This window comes from Phyllostomus hastatus, unplaced genomic scaffold, assembly GCF_019186645.2.
Source record: "Phyllostomus hastatus isolate PE091 unplaced genomic scaffold, TTU_PhHast_1.1 phas_scaffold_11, whole genome shotgun sequence".
NCBI classification, from domain to species: domain Eukaryota; kingdom Metazoa; phylum Chordata; class Mammalia; order Chiroptera; family Phyllostomidae; genus Phyllostomus; species Phyllostomus hastatus.
Window position 1 is genome coordinate 106790 of NW_025334005.1, and position 13787 is coordinate 120576.

Consider the following 13787-nt stretch of genomic DNA (forward strand, 5'->3'; position numbering starts at 1 on the left):
CGCTTCTGCTTGTAATCCCACTGGGTTTCAGCTCTGGGCTCGCCTCCTCCTGGAAGCCCTCCCAGATAGCCCCTGCTCATCAGCTCCCCCATTCCCCTGGGAGCTGAGTGGTCCAGCCACGAGCCCTGGGGCGAGGTCGTCTCTGCCTGGGTTGGTCTGTCAGGGTCCGTGGAGGCCAGGGTTCTCAGCCCAGCTCAGGGGCCCGCAGATCCTGGGAACATCGGTGATTTGCGAGGACTCTGCTGTCCCGGCCCTCGGATTGCTACCTCCTTCCGCTCCAGTTGGGGCGGTTCTGTCGCGTCCCACACGCCTGTTGTGTGGGCTCGAGTCTGGTCTCTGTGGGTGGGCTGGCCCGAGCATCGCCGCCCAGGGATCCCAGCGGCTATGGGGCACCCCCAGCACCTCCATCCTCCTATCTCACAGCTGCCTTGCGCCCCCGCAGCCAGTGGGGTCTTGGACCTTAAGCAAAAGGGGCAAGAGCAGGTGGGATGTGGTGGGTGGCGACAGGCACCATGGCGGGGCTAGTGACCCACATGGGGACAGACGTGGCTGGCCCCCCAGGTCCTGGTGGTTGTTTCTGCCCCCTCCTCATTTCCCACCTGTTTTCCAAGGGAGGTGGCAGCCCCCCTCCTCACAGAGCCCCTCCCTCTCCCTAGCCCTCAGTCCCGCTACAAGGAGCGGAGGGGCCTGGAGATGCGGAGGCCTCCCCCTCCTCAGATTTCCGTGTCCTCGGCGGGGGGCCGGAGGGGCCCAGGCCCCAGAAGTTTCACTGGCTCCCCAGGAGATGCTCCCTTCCCTTGGGGCAGGCAGCACCCAAACCCGAGCACAGCAGGCAGGCAGCAGATTCAGCTCCCACGGGCTCCTGGGCTCCCCAGCCTGCCCGCCCAGGGCATGGGACGCCGACACTCAGGCTCTGGGGTGGGGTCCCCCCACCTCCGAAGGGGAGCTGGAACTGGCTTGGGGGGCCTAGCTCCAGGCCTTTCACCACCCCCCCCCGCCGCGCCCCCATGCACAAACGCCTCCCTAGTTTACAGATGGTCGCTGGGAGCAAAGCACCGTGAGCGGTGGGCTTCCAGCTCGGGGGGGAGAGGGTTTCAGGGAGGAGCAGGGGTCCCCCTCGGGAGTCTCACTGCCCTGGACTCTCCAGGGACACCTTGCCAGGAAAGCAGCCTCGGCCTTGGGGACAAGGGTGTGGCAGCTGGAAGGGGACACCTCAGGCCTGTGGCCACCTGCACCCTTTCCCACCAGGCCCCTTTGCTCTTTCTGGCTCTTTCTGACCAGGGCAGGTCTTTAAGGGGCCCTTGAGTGAGCTCCTTCCCGACAAACAGGAGGCTGAAGGAGAAGGGGAGGAGGCCTCGGGAATGTCGCCCTCCCCTCCCTAAGTGAGGAGGCACAAAGGGCACCCCGCCCCAGGGAACCCCCACCCCAGTCCTGAGCACCAGCCTCCTGGCAGGCCCGGGCGGGGCCCATGTGTGTGTAAGGGCCCTCCCTGACCCCCGGCCTCCTGCTCCCTCTCCAGCCTGGGCTGGGGTGCCCCCCCCAGCCCTGAGACAGGGGCACAGGGAATGCTTAGGGCAGAACCACGGTGGCCCATCTGGCAGGTCCGCAGGGCCTCCTCAGTCCCATGGGGGCAGGGTTCAAGGCGGACCCTCCTCTTTCAGCAGGGCCACCCGGGCTTGTGCTGCCCTACCGGGGCTCTCTTGCAGAGTGTACCCCTTTCTTAGAGAGCCCCCTGAAACCCCGGATGAGGTTCTCTGTTTATGTTGCTGGCCCCTGGATACCACGGCTCTGCACCCTACTCTTGTGCACGGGCCGCAGGGGCGCCCCTGTCATTGGTCCGGGGTGTGAGCGGTGGCTGGTCGCCAGTCGTTCACTAAGAAGCTTCGCTCCTACAGGGAAGTGACACCTGGACCATCTGGATACTGAAGAGTGTCTGATGACCCCTCCCTCCCTCCAAGGTCACTGCCGAGCCAGGGTGGGGAGGCAGGGATGATTCACCCAAAGACCTGAGGCTCCGGCTTAGTAACGGCTCTGCGAGTTGTATAACCCTGCGAAGCCTCAGCCTCCTCTATCTGTAAAACGGAGGCTTTCTTAACATCGGCCTGTGCGGGGCTTTTAGGGGGGCTGAGGACAGAAGGCCTGGGAGTGGCAGGGCCCTGCCTGGCTCGAGGGGCGCTGCGTTAGCCCTGCCGGTCAGGATGGGTGGGCTCCGGTGCTGGGTGGCCCCGCTCCTGCACGGCACCCGCATCAGTTCATTCACTGACGGAGTTGCCGGCTCCTTGTCCCTGGGAGGGGGGGGCGGATCACGCCGTGGACATGGGAGGCCTCTGGCACTGGCTGCTCGGCTGGGCACAGCTGGGGTCTCAGCTGTCTCCCCAGGGGCTCCTCTGACCCCACCGGTTCCCAGCACCTTTGGCAAGTTCTCCAGCGCCTTCCGCAAACCCTTACCCCACAGTGACCCCTGCTGGGCAGAGGGGAAGTTGCTCTGGGGCGTAGTGGGGAAGCAGGAACACCGCATCCCCTCCCCTGGGGCACGAGCAGCATGGCTGGCACCTGCCAGCTGGCCAGAGCCACGGCGATGCCGCCACACGCCAAGGAACAGCCAAGGTGGCAGACGCACCACTGGATGCTGGGAAGGGGCCTGGACCGCCTTCTCCCTCATGGCCTTGGAGGGAGCCAGCCCCACCCGATCCCGGACTTCCAGCCCGCAGCCCCTGGGGCTTGGTTAGGGCAACCCCAGGAAACTCAGACACACCCACGGTGCCCTCGGGAAGACCGAGGCCTCCAGGGGCCCTGACGAGGGTCTGGGGGAGGGGCTCAAGAGTGGTGACAGGTGGACAGCAGGTGTCTGCAGGGGCACTGAGGCCGGACAGTGATTGGCCAAACCAGGGACCTTGCCAATGTCTCAGGTGCAGGAGAGGAAAGGGGCTCAGGGGCTGGGCAGGAGCCCATCAGCAGGGGACCTGGCCCAAGGGTCTCTCCTCCTCCACCAGGGAGGCCTCCCGGCAGCTTCCCCTCCATCCAGTTCTCTGTGCTGGCGTCCTGGCTGCGCCGGGAGCCCCTCCAGGCTGGGGTGGTTCCCGGGGTCCCAGTCGCTGGGGGCCTCCGGCTGAAGCAGTGGGCCCCAGCCTGGTCTGCAGGCTCAGTAAGGGGGCTTCGGGAGCGGGGAGCCTTCTCCGAGTCCGCTGAGGGGGGCCGCCCCTCCCGTCCTGTGCCCTCTGCGGAGAGCCCGCAGGGCAGGGGAAGCGCCTGCACCGGAGGAGACGGAGGACGCGGAGGAGAAGGGGAGACGGGCCTCGCCAAGGGCGCGGAGCGAGCGGAGATGTGAAGCAGCTGACAGGCCCCATCTGTGCCAGGAGCCGGCACGGCAGGGCTTCTCCTTCACACACCTGACAAGGACGGCCAGGCCAGGCCTGTGGCTGCCGCCGGTGGCGGGGTGCCGGCGACAGGGGGCTCGGAGTTCTGCAGCCGTGGCCTCCCCAGCCAGGGCGTGGGGCGGCTGGCGCTCAGGCCCACTCTGAGAGGGTGCCGCCCCCACGCTGCTCCCACACCTGGGCAGCCTGACAGCTGGGCCTGTCTCCAGGCTCTGTGGCTCTCGGGGGACCGGAGCCCAGGAGGAGGGGTCGCCAAGCAGCCCCTGGCCTGGCAGCCACATGAGGGTCTGGAGATGGGAGTGAGGAGGAAGTCCCTCCTGGGTCCCGGGGTGGACAGGGGTCTGGTAGGCCGACATACGCTGGGCAGCCAAGGACTGCCGTCCAGAGCCCGCCGGCTGCGGACCCAGCCAGCCAGCTAAGGTGCGACACTCGCCAGCTGCGGATAAAGTCTCAGAAGAGCCGAGGCCACGTCCCGGGTCACCCTGGCGCCGGGCACTGCGCAAGCATCTCCAGCTGGCAGCACCTGGGACGTCCTTGGTGCTGCTCCAGTCTCCCCCGGGAGTGCGAGGAGGATGCGGGAACCTGTGTGAGCCCCGCTAGGTGTGGGGGACCCGGGGAGGCAGGCGGGTCTGGGGGAGGGGGGCACACCCAGGGCTGTGGAGGCTCCTTAGGAAGGGAGGTGGGAACTCAGCGCCCCCATTCTGCCACCCCCATAAGCCCTGCTCCCCACCAAAGCATCTGAAGTACACGCTCACAGCTTTCTCCCGGCTCCTGGGGGCTCCCGGCCCCCGCCCCACCCTGGCTCCAGGGTTCCCTTCAGGAGAAGAGAGCCTGGCTGACCTCACGGGACAGAGCTTCGACCCGGCTCTGCAAGGACTCTGGTGGCCCTGAGGGCCCTCCTCCAGGGGCGGGGCGGCATCTGGGGCCACAGTCGGAGCACCAGGGCCCCAGTGACCTTCCCCCCTCAGCTGCCCACCCCCTCCTTCCCCGGCTGCAGGAGAAAGGCTGGGGTTGGCACTCCTCTTGGTCCAATTAGTATTCCTCTCTCGCCTCCTCCAGCCAGCCAAGTAAGTGGAGGGGCAAGGAGCCAGCGGGATGTCGAGGAACTGGAGCGGGGTCCCCTGAGGGGCAGCGGGGGGGTGCAGCATCTGGACCAGCAGACACCGTCTCCTGGGAGGGTGCAGTCCAGCCCGGGGCTCCCGCAGGGCCAATGGGGTGCCGAGCAGAGCCGGTGTCCCCGGCCACGGCCCGGCTCCCATGGGAAGGGCTGGGCGCCTCCCTGCTGGGCGGGGGGCTCAAACCCGTGGCGGGCTGCTGTGGGGCCAGCGGCCCTGGAGGCGGAGCGGGGCGGACACCAGGCACCCACAGAGCCCGCAGAGGCTGCGTTGGTGGAGCCCTTGACCTCGCACGGTGCTGCCACGCGCTCCGAGCCCGGGGCCTTTCCCCACCTCGGCCTGTGGGCCCCCTTCATGTGCCAACCAGCCTTTCGAGAGCCGCCTACGTGTCTGAGACTCCAATTTGTTGGCTCTCGAGGAGGAGTGGAAAATGCAACATCAGAACGAATGGATGTTCCATTAAATTTCTCGTGACAGCGGCCAACACACCTGCAGCCTCGTGTCCCAACATGCTGGGCACCCCCCCCCCCCACGGGGGCCTTTAATTCCCTGGGAACCGGTGAGGTGGGCGTGGTTCCTGGCGTCACCGTCCCATCTCACAGATGGGGAAAGGGAAGCAGGGAGGCCACTCGGGCACATGCCCAGGGATGCGCGGCCAAGGAAGGACGGAAGGACAGGGGAGGTGACCTCAGGCCCTTGACGTAACCTTTGTCAGTGTGACCCGCCGGCCCGTGGAGGGTCCCGGGCTGGCCGCTGCTGCCCCCTGCGAGCCTCTCTCTCCCATGCCCCTGAACAGCTTGTCCCTGGGGTGGGTGGCTGGGGGACGGACCTTCCCCGCCTGCACCAGCTCATCTGCCATCCTGTTCAGCGGCCACAACCCTGGGGGCTCTTAAATTCCCTTTGTCATAGGAACAGGCAGAATCTCGGAAAAGTGAGGAATTCACCCAAAGACACAGTGCAGACCTGCTCCGGCACCTGCTCCGGCACCTGCTCCCTCCCCGGCACCTGCCTGGACCCAGGGCAGGGGCTGGGGCCTGGGGCTCGACACGCTCTGCCTCTGCAGTGCCCTGCGGGGAAGTCTCTGCAGCCTGCGTGCGCGCTGGCCCGGGGTCCTCTCTCCAGGGCCTTCAGTCCAAGGAGCGGACGCTGCCCCCCAAGGATGCCAGGAAGCAGCCTGGACCCCAGGCGCAAGGTGGGCTCCCCCCAAGATCTCAGGCCCCAGGGGCCTTCCCTCCCAAGTCTGTTGTTTTTGGTTTTTTAAGAAAAAAAGTGCTGTGGGCAAAAGAAAGCAGATGTCCAGGCAGGCGAGGCTGCGAAAGTGCTTCAGACCCGGAAAGGGACAAACGTGCGCTTACAAGTCCCAAAGCTCCCGCCCCATCTGGCTTCCCCGCCCGGAGGGGCTCGGCGGCGGTCCCCTCAAGGTGGCGCTGCGGGGCCGCCCAGGCGGAGGGACGCGGGACGCGGGACGCGGGCCCGCTTCGGGTGCAATGCAGCAGGCCCCCGGGGCTCCGAGCGACGCCCTGGCGCCCCGCCCGCTGCCCACTCAGCCCCGAGCCGGCGAGGCCGGGCTCAGCGGGCAGACCCAGGCGGGGGCACGAGCGCCAGCCCCGGGGAACTCGGAAGAAGTCAACCGAAAACGCGGCTCCAGCCCCTGTCGCTCCCCGGGCCCCTCCCCACGGGGCTCCAGATGCCCAGGTCCAAGGTCCGCTGCGCCCACCACCGAGGCGGCAGTGAGGCCCTTCCCCCCGCGAGTCCAGCGGGCCCCTGCCCCCCGGGGCGGGTGGCACTCACCGTGCAGCAGGGCATGACGGCGCGGGCTGGGCTGCCTCCTCCCGGCCGGTCCTCGCGGAGCGTCCGAGTGCCGGCTCAGCGCCGCCGCCAGGGTGGGCTGTGAGCCGAGCGCCGCTCAGCCAATGCCGGACGGACAGGCAGCCCCGCGCAGGCTCTTCCGGGGGAACCCTGCGGCTCGGAGCTGCCCGTGGGGGCGCGGGGGGCGTAGAGGGGTCGCCGAGCGCAGGCGTTGCCGGGACTGTGCAGCGAGTGAGATGCAGGGGACAGTGACTCCCAGGGGAGCGGGGGAGACCGGCGTCCCACCGGGCCTCGCAACTGCCCCGTGCCTTCTGCGGAGCCTGCAGCGTCCCCTCCAGCCGCCGCCAGCCGGACCCGCTCTGCAGCTGCCTCCGCCCCAGGGCGCAGCAGTGGGTCCCCGCCCCGCCCAGGCGCTTCTTGCTCCTGTTACCTGACTTCCGGGAGACGCCTGCCTCCCCCCGGGCAGGCTTGCTTAGGGGTCCTGGTGAGAAACAAACACCAGGAAGACCTTCTGAAGAGGCACCCCAGGACCTCCCCCGGCCTCTCCCTCCAGGGGGAGTTGAGGCAGAGTCTGAGGCACAGACAGGGTGGGCAGCAGGCTGAGACCACACAGCCAATCGGGGGTGCAAGGGCTCAGCCTGTCTTCCCACAAGCCAGAGTCACTCCCCCACCCTTGGGGACCCAGTGCCCGCCCAGCACCTGCCCAGCCCAGCCAGGTCCTGCTCTTGCCCGCTCTGCCCACCCCTGCCCAGCTGACTGCTCAGCCCAGCCCTGATCACCCCCGCCTGCCCCACCCTGAGAGGTGGGGGGCGGTGAGGAGGGAGGGAGGGTTGCCCCCAGCTTTGCAGGAGCAACAGCTAAGGGCTCCTTCCCGGGACACTGGCCTGGAGAGCTGCTGGTCCCCCACCTAGAGGGGACCCCTTGTGGGGCTGTGGCCCAGACTGTCCTGATCCGGAATGCGTTAGCCGGGCTGTCCCTGGTCCTCTGCTGTGGGCATGGCTGCCTCCCCGGGGCCAGCCTCTCCCTCACGCACTCAGCGTCACCGCTGGCCCGCCTGGGGAGGCCCCCCAGCTGCGGCATTCAGGGCTGGGGGTGTTCAGAGGGGCGGCCTGGGTGGCCCTGAGTACTCCTGTCAGCATGACCGGCGGGCGGACCCCTCCCTTGCCCCAACTTATCACATCAAGTGGAGGCAGAAAACCCTGAAGACCCACAGCCTGGGGTTTGTGGACCGCAGCACCCCCCCCCACCCCCCACATGCTGGGCAGGTCCTGCAACTTCTCTGCACCTCAGCTGACCCGACCCCTGGGGATAGGGCCGTCACCCCCGCCCCCCTTCTCTCTGCCTTCCCTTTAATAGCGGGACAGAGCACCTTGCAGTCCTGGGTCCAGTCCCCCAGTCCCGAGAGGGCTCAGCGAGAAGCCTGGCTCCCGCTCACCTGGGCTGGCCGGCAGGTAAACGTGCCTGCAGAGGGGCCGGGCCCAGCCCAGGGTTTAGAGACTTCGGAGGCCAAACCCGTGACACCGGGGGGCCCGCTGGGGTGGGGGAGGCTGCACGTGCGCATGGTGGGGGGGGAGCGTGGGGATGGCGAGGGGTTGAGGCGCATGGAGACGTGAGCTGGCTCTCTGCCTCCCTCCCTCCCTCCTGCCTTTGACTTTGCCAAGAAGTCTGGATGCCTTGAGGAGGAGGAGGGGTGGTGAAGATGGTGATGGTGATGGTAATGATGGTGATGATGATGATGATGATGGTGGTGGCCATGGTACTAGAACAACAGAAGTGGGTGCTGTGCCAGGCAGCTGGCACGAGGTGGCATCCCTGATCCTGGGCTCTCCTAGCGGCCTCGTGGGTCCCCCACTCCTGCTCAGTGTGGCAACCGGAGCCAGGCCCCCTTGCTGGCTGTCGGCCAGCCCGGGAGCCTCTCTCCACTCTGCCACTTCCTGCTCTGACTTGCCGCATCAGGACCCCCGCCCCCGCCCTCACCCGCACAGCCTGATGCTCACGGTGGAGTTTCAGACTCCTTGAGGGACAGCGGAGGCCACGTTTTGGAGCAGAGAGTCACCCTGTCCTCAGACAGGCTGCCTTGCGAGGGGCCGGCCCTCCCTTCCAGCAGATGCCCGGAGGCCTCCCGGTGAGCCGCTAATGAGGAGGAAGCCGGCCAGGCCGGCCTTGCTGGCTGCTGGGGGGCCTCTCCGTCTGTCTCCTGCCGCGCCCTGGTCTGTCCGGCCAGCCAGGGCCTGGCTCCCCACCTGAAGCCGCCAAATGTCCTTAATGGTCTCCGCAGTGCCTCCCCTCCTGCCCGCCGGCTCTGCCAGCCCATTAGCCCTGCCGCGGGCCACCTGCGCCGCACCCCTGCTGGCCGCCCGGCTGGCCTGGGAGGCCGGGGGACGTCAGGGCCGGGACGGGAGGAGCTCGTGCAGCCCCAGCGTCTCCGATGGGCGTGCACGCCTGTCCCAGGAGGCCTGGCTCACCGCTGCCCCACTGTGCGACCCGGGGCCGCCCTGCCCTGCCTGGGCCTCGGTTTCTCCATCGTAGAATGAAAGGGCCCGCCCCGTCAGGGCCGGGTGAGGTCTTGTGCAGCAGGGGGTTCCGTGCCGCATTAAACTGTGAAGGGAGGTGCGGTGGGTGCATCCGCCAGAGACCGAGCTGTCCCCGTTTTTCCTTCAACCTGGGCTCCCTGGGCCTGTTTGTACTTGATTTACACATACACACACACATACACACAAGCACACAGGAGCAAAAGGACCCATTCACTGTCCTCCTCCTTCTAGGAACCAACAGTGTGATGTGGGGAGGGGCCCAGGGGACAGCAGACACGCCCCTGGGAGGAAAGGGGCTCCACGCCTGTCCCCCCACTGTGGCCAGGTGGCCCCCACGCTGAAGCTCGCCGGCCTGTGACGCTCAGGAGAGGCCAGAAGTCTGAACTTTGCAGTGACATTTCCCAGCTGGTAAGTGCTGGCGACCAGTGGGAAAGGACTCGGTCCCAGGGAGGGCCAGCAGGCGGCCTGTCCACAGGCTGCAGGACACCGGGGCCGGGAGAGGAGCCTGCCCGGCTGGGTGGCAGTTCTGGGCCGAGAGGGGCCCGACGCCCCCCGGGGTGGGCAACCGTGTGCCAGCTTTGCAGTGCATTAGGCTAGGGCTCTCAATGGTGCCCGGAGTTGGGTCTCTTCCCAAAGCCCCGCCCTGGTGCCTGGGGCTGCCAGGGGGCCCAGCTGGGGAGGGGCCAGCAGGGTGGAGCCCAGTCCTGTGAGAGCCTTCTCTGCCGCAGGCTTCTCCAGGACCAGCGTGTGGGGCTCAGGCTGGCACCCCGACCCCAGCAGTGGGTTGTGAGGCAGAGGCCCCGACACCCCATCTGCCTGGACGGGCTGGTTCATCACGTGCCCCGCGCACTGTCAGCTGCCGCCTGGCTGCCCCCCTGTCCCGCCCTCATCCCCCACAGATGGGCGGGCCCACAGCGGGCCCAGCAGCTATTTCCTGGGGTCGGGGGGGCAAGGAGGATGGGGCTGAACCGCTGGAGCGGAAAGCATCCCCCAACTCACCCCGGCCTGGCCTTCAGGAAGGGCCATGGAAGCACTGAAGGGACAGAAGACCCCTTCGGCCCCACTTCCCAAATCCAAGCCCCCCCCCACCCCCGCAACAGGGGCGGGGCCGTCACTTACCTCCCTGGGCCACAGCTCCGCCCTTAGCTGGGCAGAGTCCGGGGGAGTCACCCGGTCCTGAGGGCACCATCTGGGGGGATGGGGGTGGCGGGTGGGGGCCTCCATGTGGCCACAACCACCTGTGTCCCAGGGAGGGAGAGGACCCCGAGAAGGGGAGTGTCTCTGGGCGGAAGTTTTTCTTCTTTCCACCTCTCATTGTTCCCCGAATTCCCATAATTAACAATGCACAAAGAAGGACAACTTTATAAAACAATTCTGTCGTTGCAAAATGCTTTCTTGTCACGTAGCACATATAGAATGTCTTCATTGGGGCAAAAAGAGAACTTCCTGCAGGATTCTGTTAAAAAATAAACAGGACTGGAGGGCCCTACCCCCGAGTGTGTCCCGCTCCGGGGCCCGGGGAGATTGGGGGATTTTCCATATTCCCTGTGGGGCTTCAACGTCTCCACAGTGACCGTGGGCCATCTTCCTTTTGAAGTGATCAGAAAACACATAAAGTAGTTTGTCTTTGAAAGATAGAAAATGTGGCTTCAGTTACACCTCTCTGTCTGTCTGTCTGTGAGTCCGACCGTCTTTCTGCAGGAGGAAAGTCCCAGGACGAAAGTCCCAGGACAAACACTGGCTGGGCAGGGTCCGCAGCGGCGGGCAGGGACACAGGGAAGTTGGGGGTGGGGGTGGGGCACGAGCACCTTCCAGGCAGCAGGGTGTCCAGGGCACCTGGTCCCTCTCTGGGCTGGAAGGTGTGGGGGGAGGGCGAGCCCCACCCTCGGATTGCAAACGGACTTCAGGATGGGATGCGTGTGGTGGGGAAGCAGCGCCCTCTGGTGGCCAATGAGGAGCCTGCTGGGAGGTCTCTGGGTTGCGGCCACTTGCGGGGGGGCGTGGCTCCGGACCTGCGGTCAGGCGGGGCAAGGTCCTCTGTGACTCCGTAGGGCAAGAATCTGCTGCTGGACCTCAGTGTGTGCTGTGCAAGGGCAGGCCCCGACGGAGGCCTGGCGGTCACCTCTCTTCCCCCCCCCCCACCCCCTATGCTTCCCTCTTCCTGCACAGAGGGGGGTGGGGCGGAGGGGCTCCACATGGGGGGTCAGGACCATGGCTGTCACTCCGTCCTCAGCCCTCTGGTCCCAGAGCATGTGAACTTGGGTGGGGCGGGGCGGGGCCCGCCATGGTCCCAGAGGCATTTGGCCTGGGGTGGTGGGCTACGCAGGGCCCCAGGCACCCTTATATGGCGCCCAGGGGCAGGGACAGCCCCCCGGCCCCCAGGTGGGCCCCATCCCCCAGGGCCCTCTGGAGAACCACCCGCAGCGGCTGGCGCCTCCCCGGCCGCCGGCCCACCGAGAAGTAGATGAGCGGCCGGGCGCTGGCGTGGACGCAGGCCAGGAGGGCGGCCAGCGGGTGGAACACGGGCAGCAGGAAGTTGAGCAGGGGCCTGAGGCTCCAGTAGAGGACGTAGGGCAGGCCGCAGAGGAACAGCAGCAGCCCGGACACCAGCACGACGCCGTAGAGCCGGGGCCGCGGGCGCTGGGAGCAGCAGGCCACCCAGAGGGCCAGGACGAGGCCGGCCCCGCAGGCCACGCAGGCCAGGGACAGCAGCCAGGCGATGCTGGCCGCGTGGTAGCGCACGCAGGCCCCCAGGCGCGCGCCGCCGCGCAGCAGGCCGCAGGCGTGGGCGGGCAGCAGCACGGCCGGCGGGGTCAGGGCCCAGAGCAGGCCGCACACCACGCCCGACGTGTGTCTGGGGCGGCGGCCCTCGTAGCAGGCGGGGAAGAGCTCGGACAGGCAGAGCTCCAGGCTGAAGGCCGCCAGCAGCCAGAGCCCCGCGGCGAACCCCACGAAGGTGACGATGAAGTAGAGGGTGTCCTCGGAGCCCAGGGCGGCCCCGACGATGGAGAAGGCCACCTGGCAGCCCAGGAACAGGAAGTCGGCGGCGGCCAGGTGCAGGACGTACACGGAGAAGGGTCCCTTCTTGATGTGGAGGCCCAGGTGCCAGAGCACCAGCCCGTTGCCCACCAGGCCCCCGAGGCCGACGGCCAGGGTGACGTAGAAAACCACGCTGGTGAAGGTCCTCCAGAGCCCGAACATGCTGGCTGGCGGGGAGGTCGGCAGCGGGGCCTGGAGGGAGTGACAGACAGCGCTGCTGACGTCGTGTGCCTGCTGCAGGGGACTCAGGGGCATCCCCCGAGTCGGCAAGGTGCCCTCCGGGTGCAGCCGGACACGGGTGGCACCAACTCGGGGTCCCGATTCCCAGCGGGTTCCTGGCCCTCCCGCCTCACCGACCTCTTCATAAGAGGAAGACTCGGTGAAGACGTACCCGACACGACCTGTGGGTGGGCTCCCCCACTCCCCCGCCTCCCCACCTGCTCCCTGGACACCCCGCCCCCAGCTACTCCTGTCCCCGCTGTGCCAAAGGTTCACGGGGCCCTGCACGGGGAGATGTGGGGCCACAGAGGTGACAATGGGGTGGACAGCTCTCTGCAGACAAACGGGACACCCATGGGGACCACACGTGTAGGGACCCCCTCCCTCCTCCGTCAGGGACCCTGCAGGTGGAGGGGCTCTGGTGACAGGTCCCAGGGCCCCAGATCTTCTGGGGGAAAAGCTGACACAAGGGTTTGCTGTCCTTGACTTCCAGGAGTGAGAGCCCCGGGGTCCTGCGCTGGTCCCAGTGAGGGGGCCTCCCTCGGGGACAGTCTCCCAGGGGAGAGAGGACGGCTCGCAGGGAAGTCCGGCCTGGCAGAGGGGCACCCAGAGCCGCCCCACCTTTCCTGGGCCCCTCCCCCAGGATCCACACTGGTCCTGGTTCTCAGCCGGCAGGGGTCGGTGCGGAGGGCCATGGGGAGCTTGCCACGGAGATGAGGGGTGTGGGGGGGCGGGGGGAGCCATGATAGGGAGGGGCGAGAGAGACAGACACAGAGAGAGACACACAGGGAGAGACAGAGAGACAGACAGCCAGGCAGGGACAGACAGACAGAGAAGGGCAGGGAGCAGCAGTGAGGGAGGCCTAGAGACGCAGACAGAGCCCACCCAGAGCGAGCCGGGGGCCGCCTGGCCACCTTTGCTGGGCTGTGCCCTGGTCCCCTCCCTGCTTACCTGGGTTCCCCCTTCTCTGAGGCCCTGAAACCCCCCAGCCTGGCTCCGAGCCCCCCGCCGTGGTCACACCTGAAGTAGTGGCTCCTTTCCCTGTGGCCGGCTTGTCCCCAGGGAGGCTCTCACCTGGCCCCCGGAGGCCTTGCCCGTGACTGGCACCCCATGCTCCTCTCTTGGGGGTGCAGGGAGCCAGGTCGGCCTCCCGTGTCAGGTGAGACCGTGCCAACCCTCCCCTCTCCGGGCCTCAGTTTCCCCAGTGTGTGCGGAGGGAGCTGCCCAGACCGCTGGGCTGCTCTGGGGGAGGTGGGGTGGGGCTGTGCTCCTGGCGCGAGGTGAGGGAGGAGGGGGGTGGGCCGGCGGTCACGGAGCTGGCAGACGGGCGCACCGGCCCCTACAACCAAAGGAGAGCCCAGAGCCCTGGCCTTACAAACTGCCCCTACTCAGCGTCCCACCCCATGGCGCCCTCCCAATGGACGCTAGCCCGTGCCCAGTCGTGCCCAGGGCCCACCTGGGGTGCGTGGGGCGGCCCCTCGCTGCAGGAGCAGGCGGGCTGGCGGAGGGGCCCTGAGCCTTCCCAGCCACCGCCTGGGGCTTCTCTCAGAGCAGCCGCGCTCACCGCCAGGCCCTAAATCCTCTCACGTCCCCTGGGCCCCGGCAGCTGGACCGCAGCCACGGGGCCAGTTCCCTGGAAGTGGGAGGGGTGAGCTCCCGGTGCAGGGGATGAGCTCAGACCAGCTGTCCTCAGTGTG

The 13787-nt window shown here is 67.7% G+C and overlaps 2 protein-coding genes across 2 annotated transcripts in view; one reads left to right on the forward strand and one right to left on the reverse strand.

Annotated features, from left to right (window-relative positions):
- The window catches only part of LOC123829211 (collagen alpha-1(I) chain-like), a 30330-nt gene extending 23947 nt beyond the window's left edge, over nucleotides 1–6383 (forward strand). Inside the window, exons 10-11 of the mRNA XM_045854734.1 lie at nucleotides 5553–5681; nucleotides 5752–6383. Coding sequence (XP_045710690.1) covers nucleotides 5553–5681; nucleotides 5752–6383 — 761 coding nt within the window. The remainder of the gene's footprint in view (nucleotides 1–5552; nucleotides 5682–5751) is intronic.
- Nucleotides 6384–11172: 4789 nt separating this feature from the next.
- MRGPRG (MAS related GPR family member G) lies at nucleotides 11173–12033 on the reverse strand. The gene has a single exon (XM_045854770.1). The coding sequence runs from the start codon at nucleotides 12031–12033 to the stop codon at nucleotides 11173–11175; it is 861 nt and encodes a 286-aa protein (XP_045710726.1).
- Nucleotides 12034–13787: the final 1754 nt, after the last annotated feature.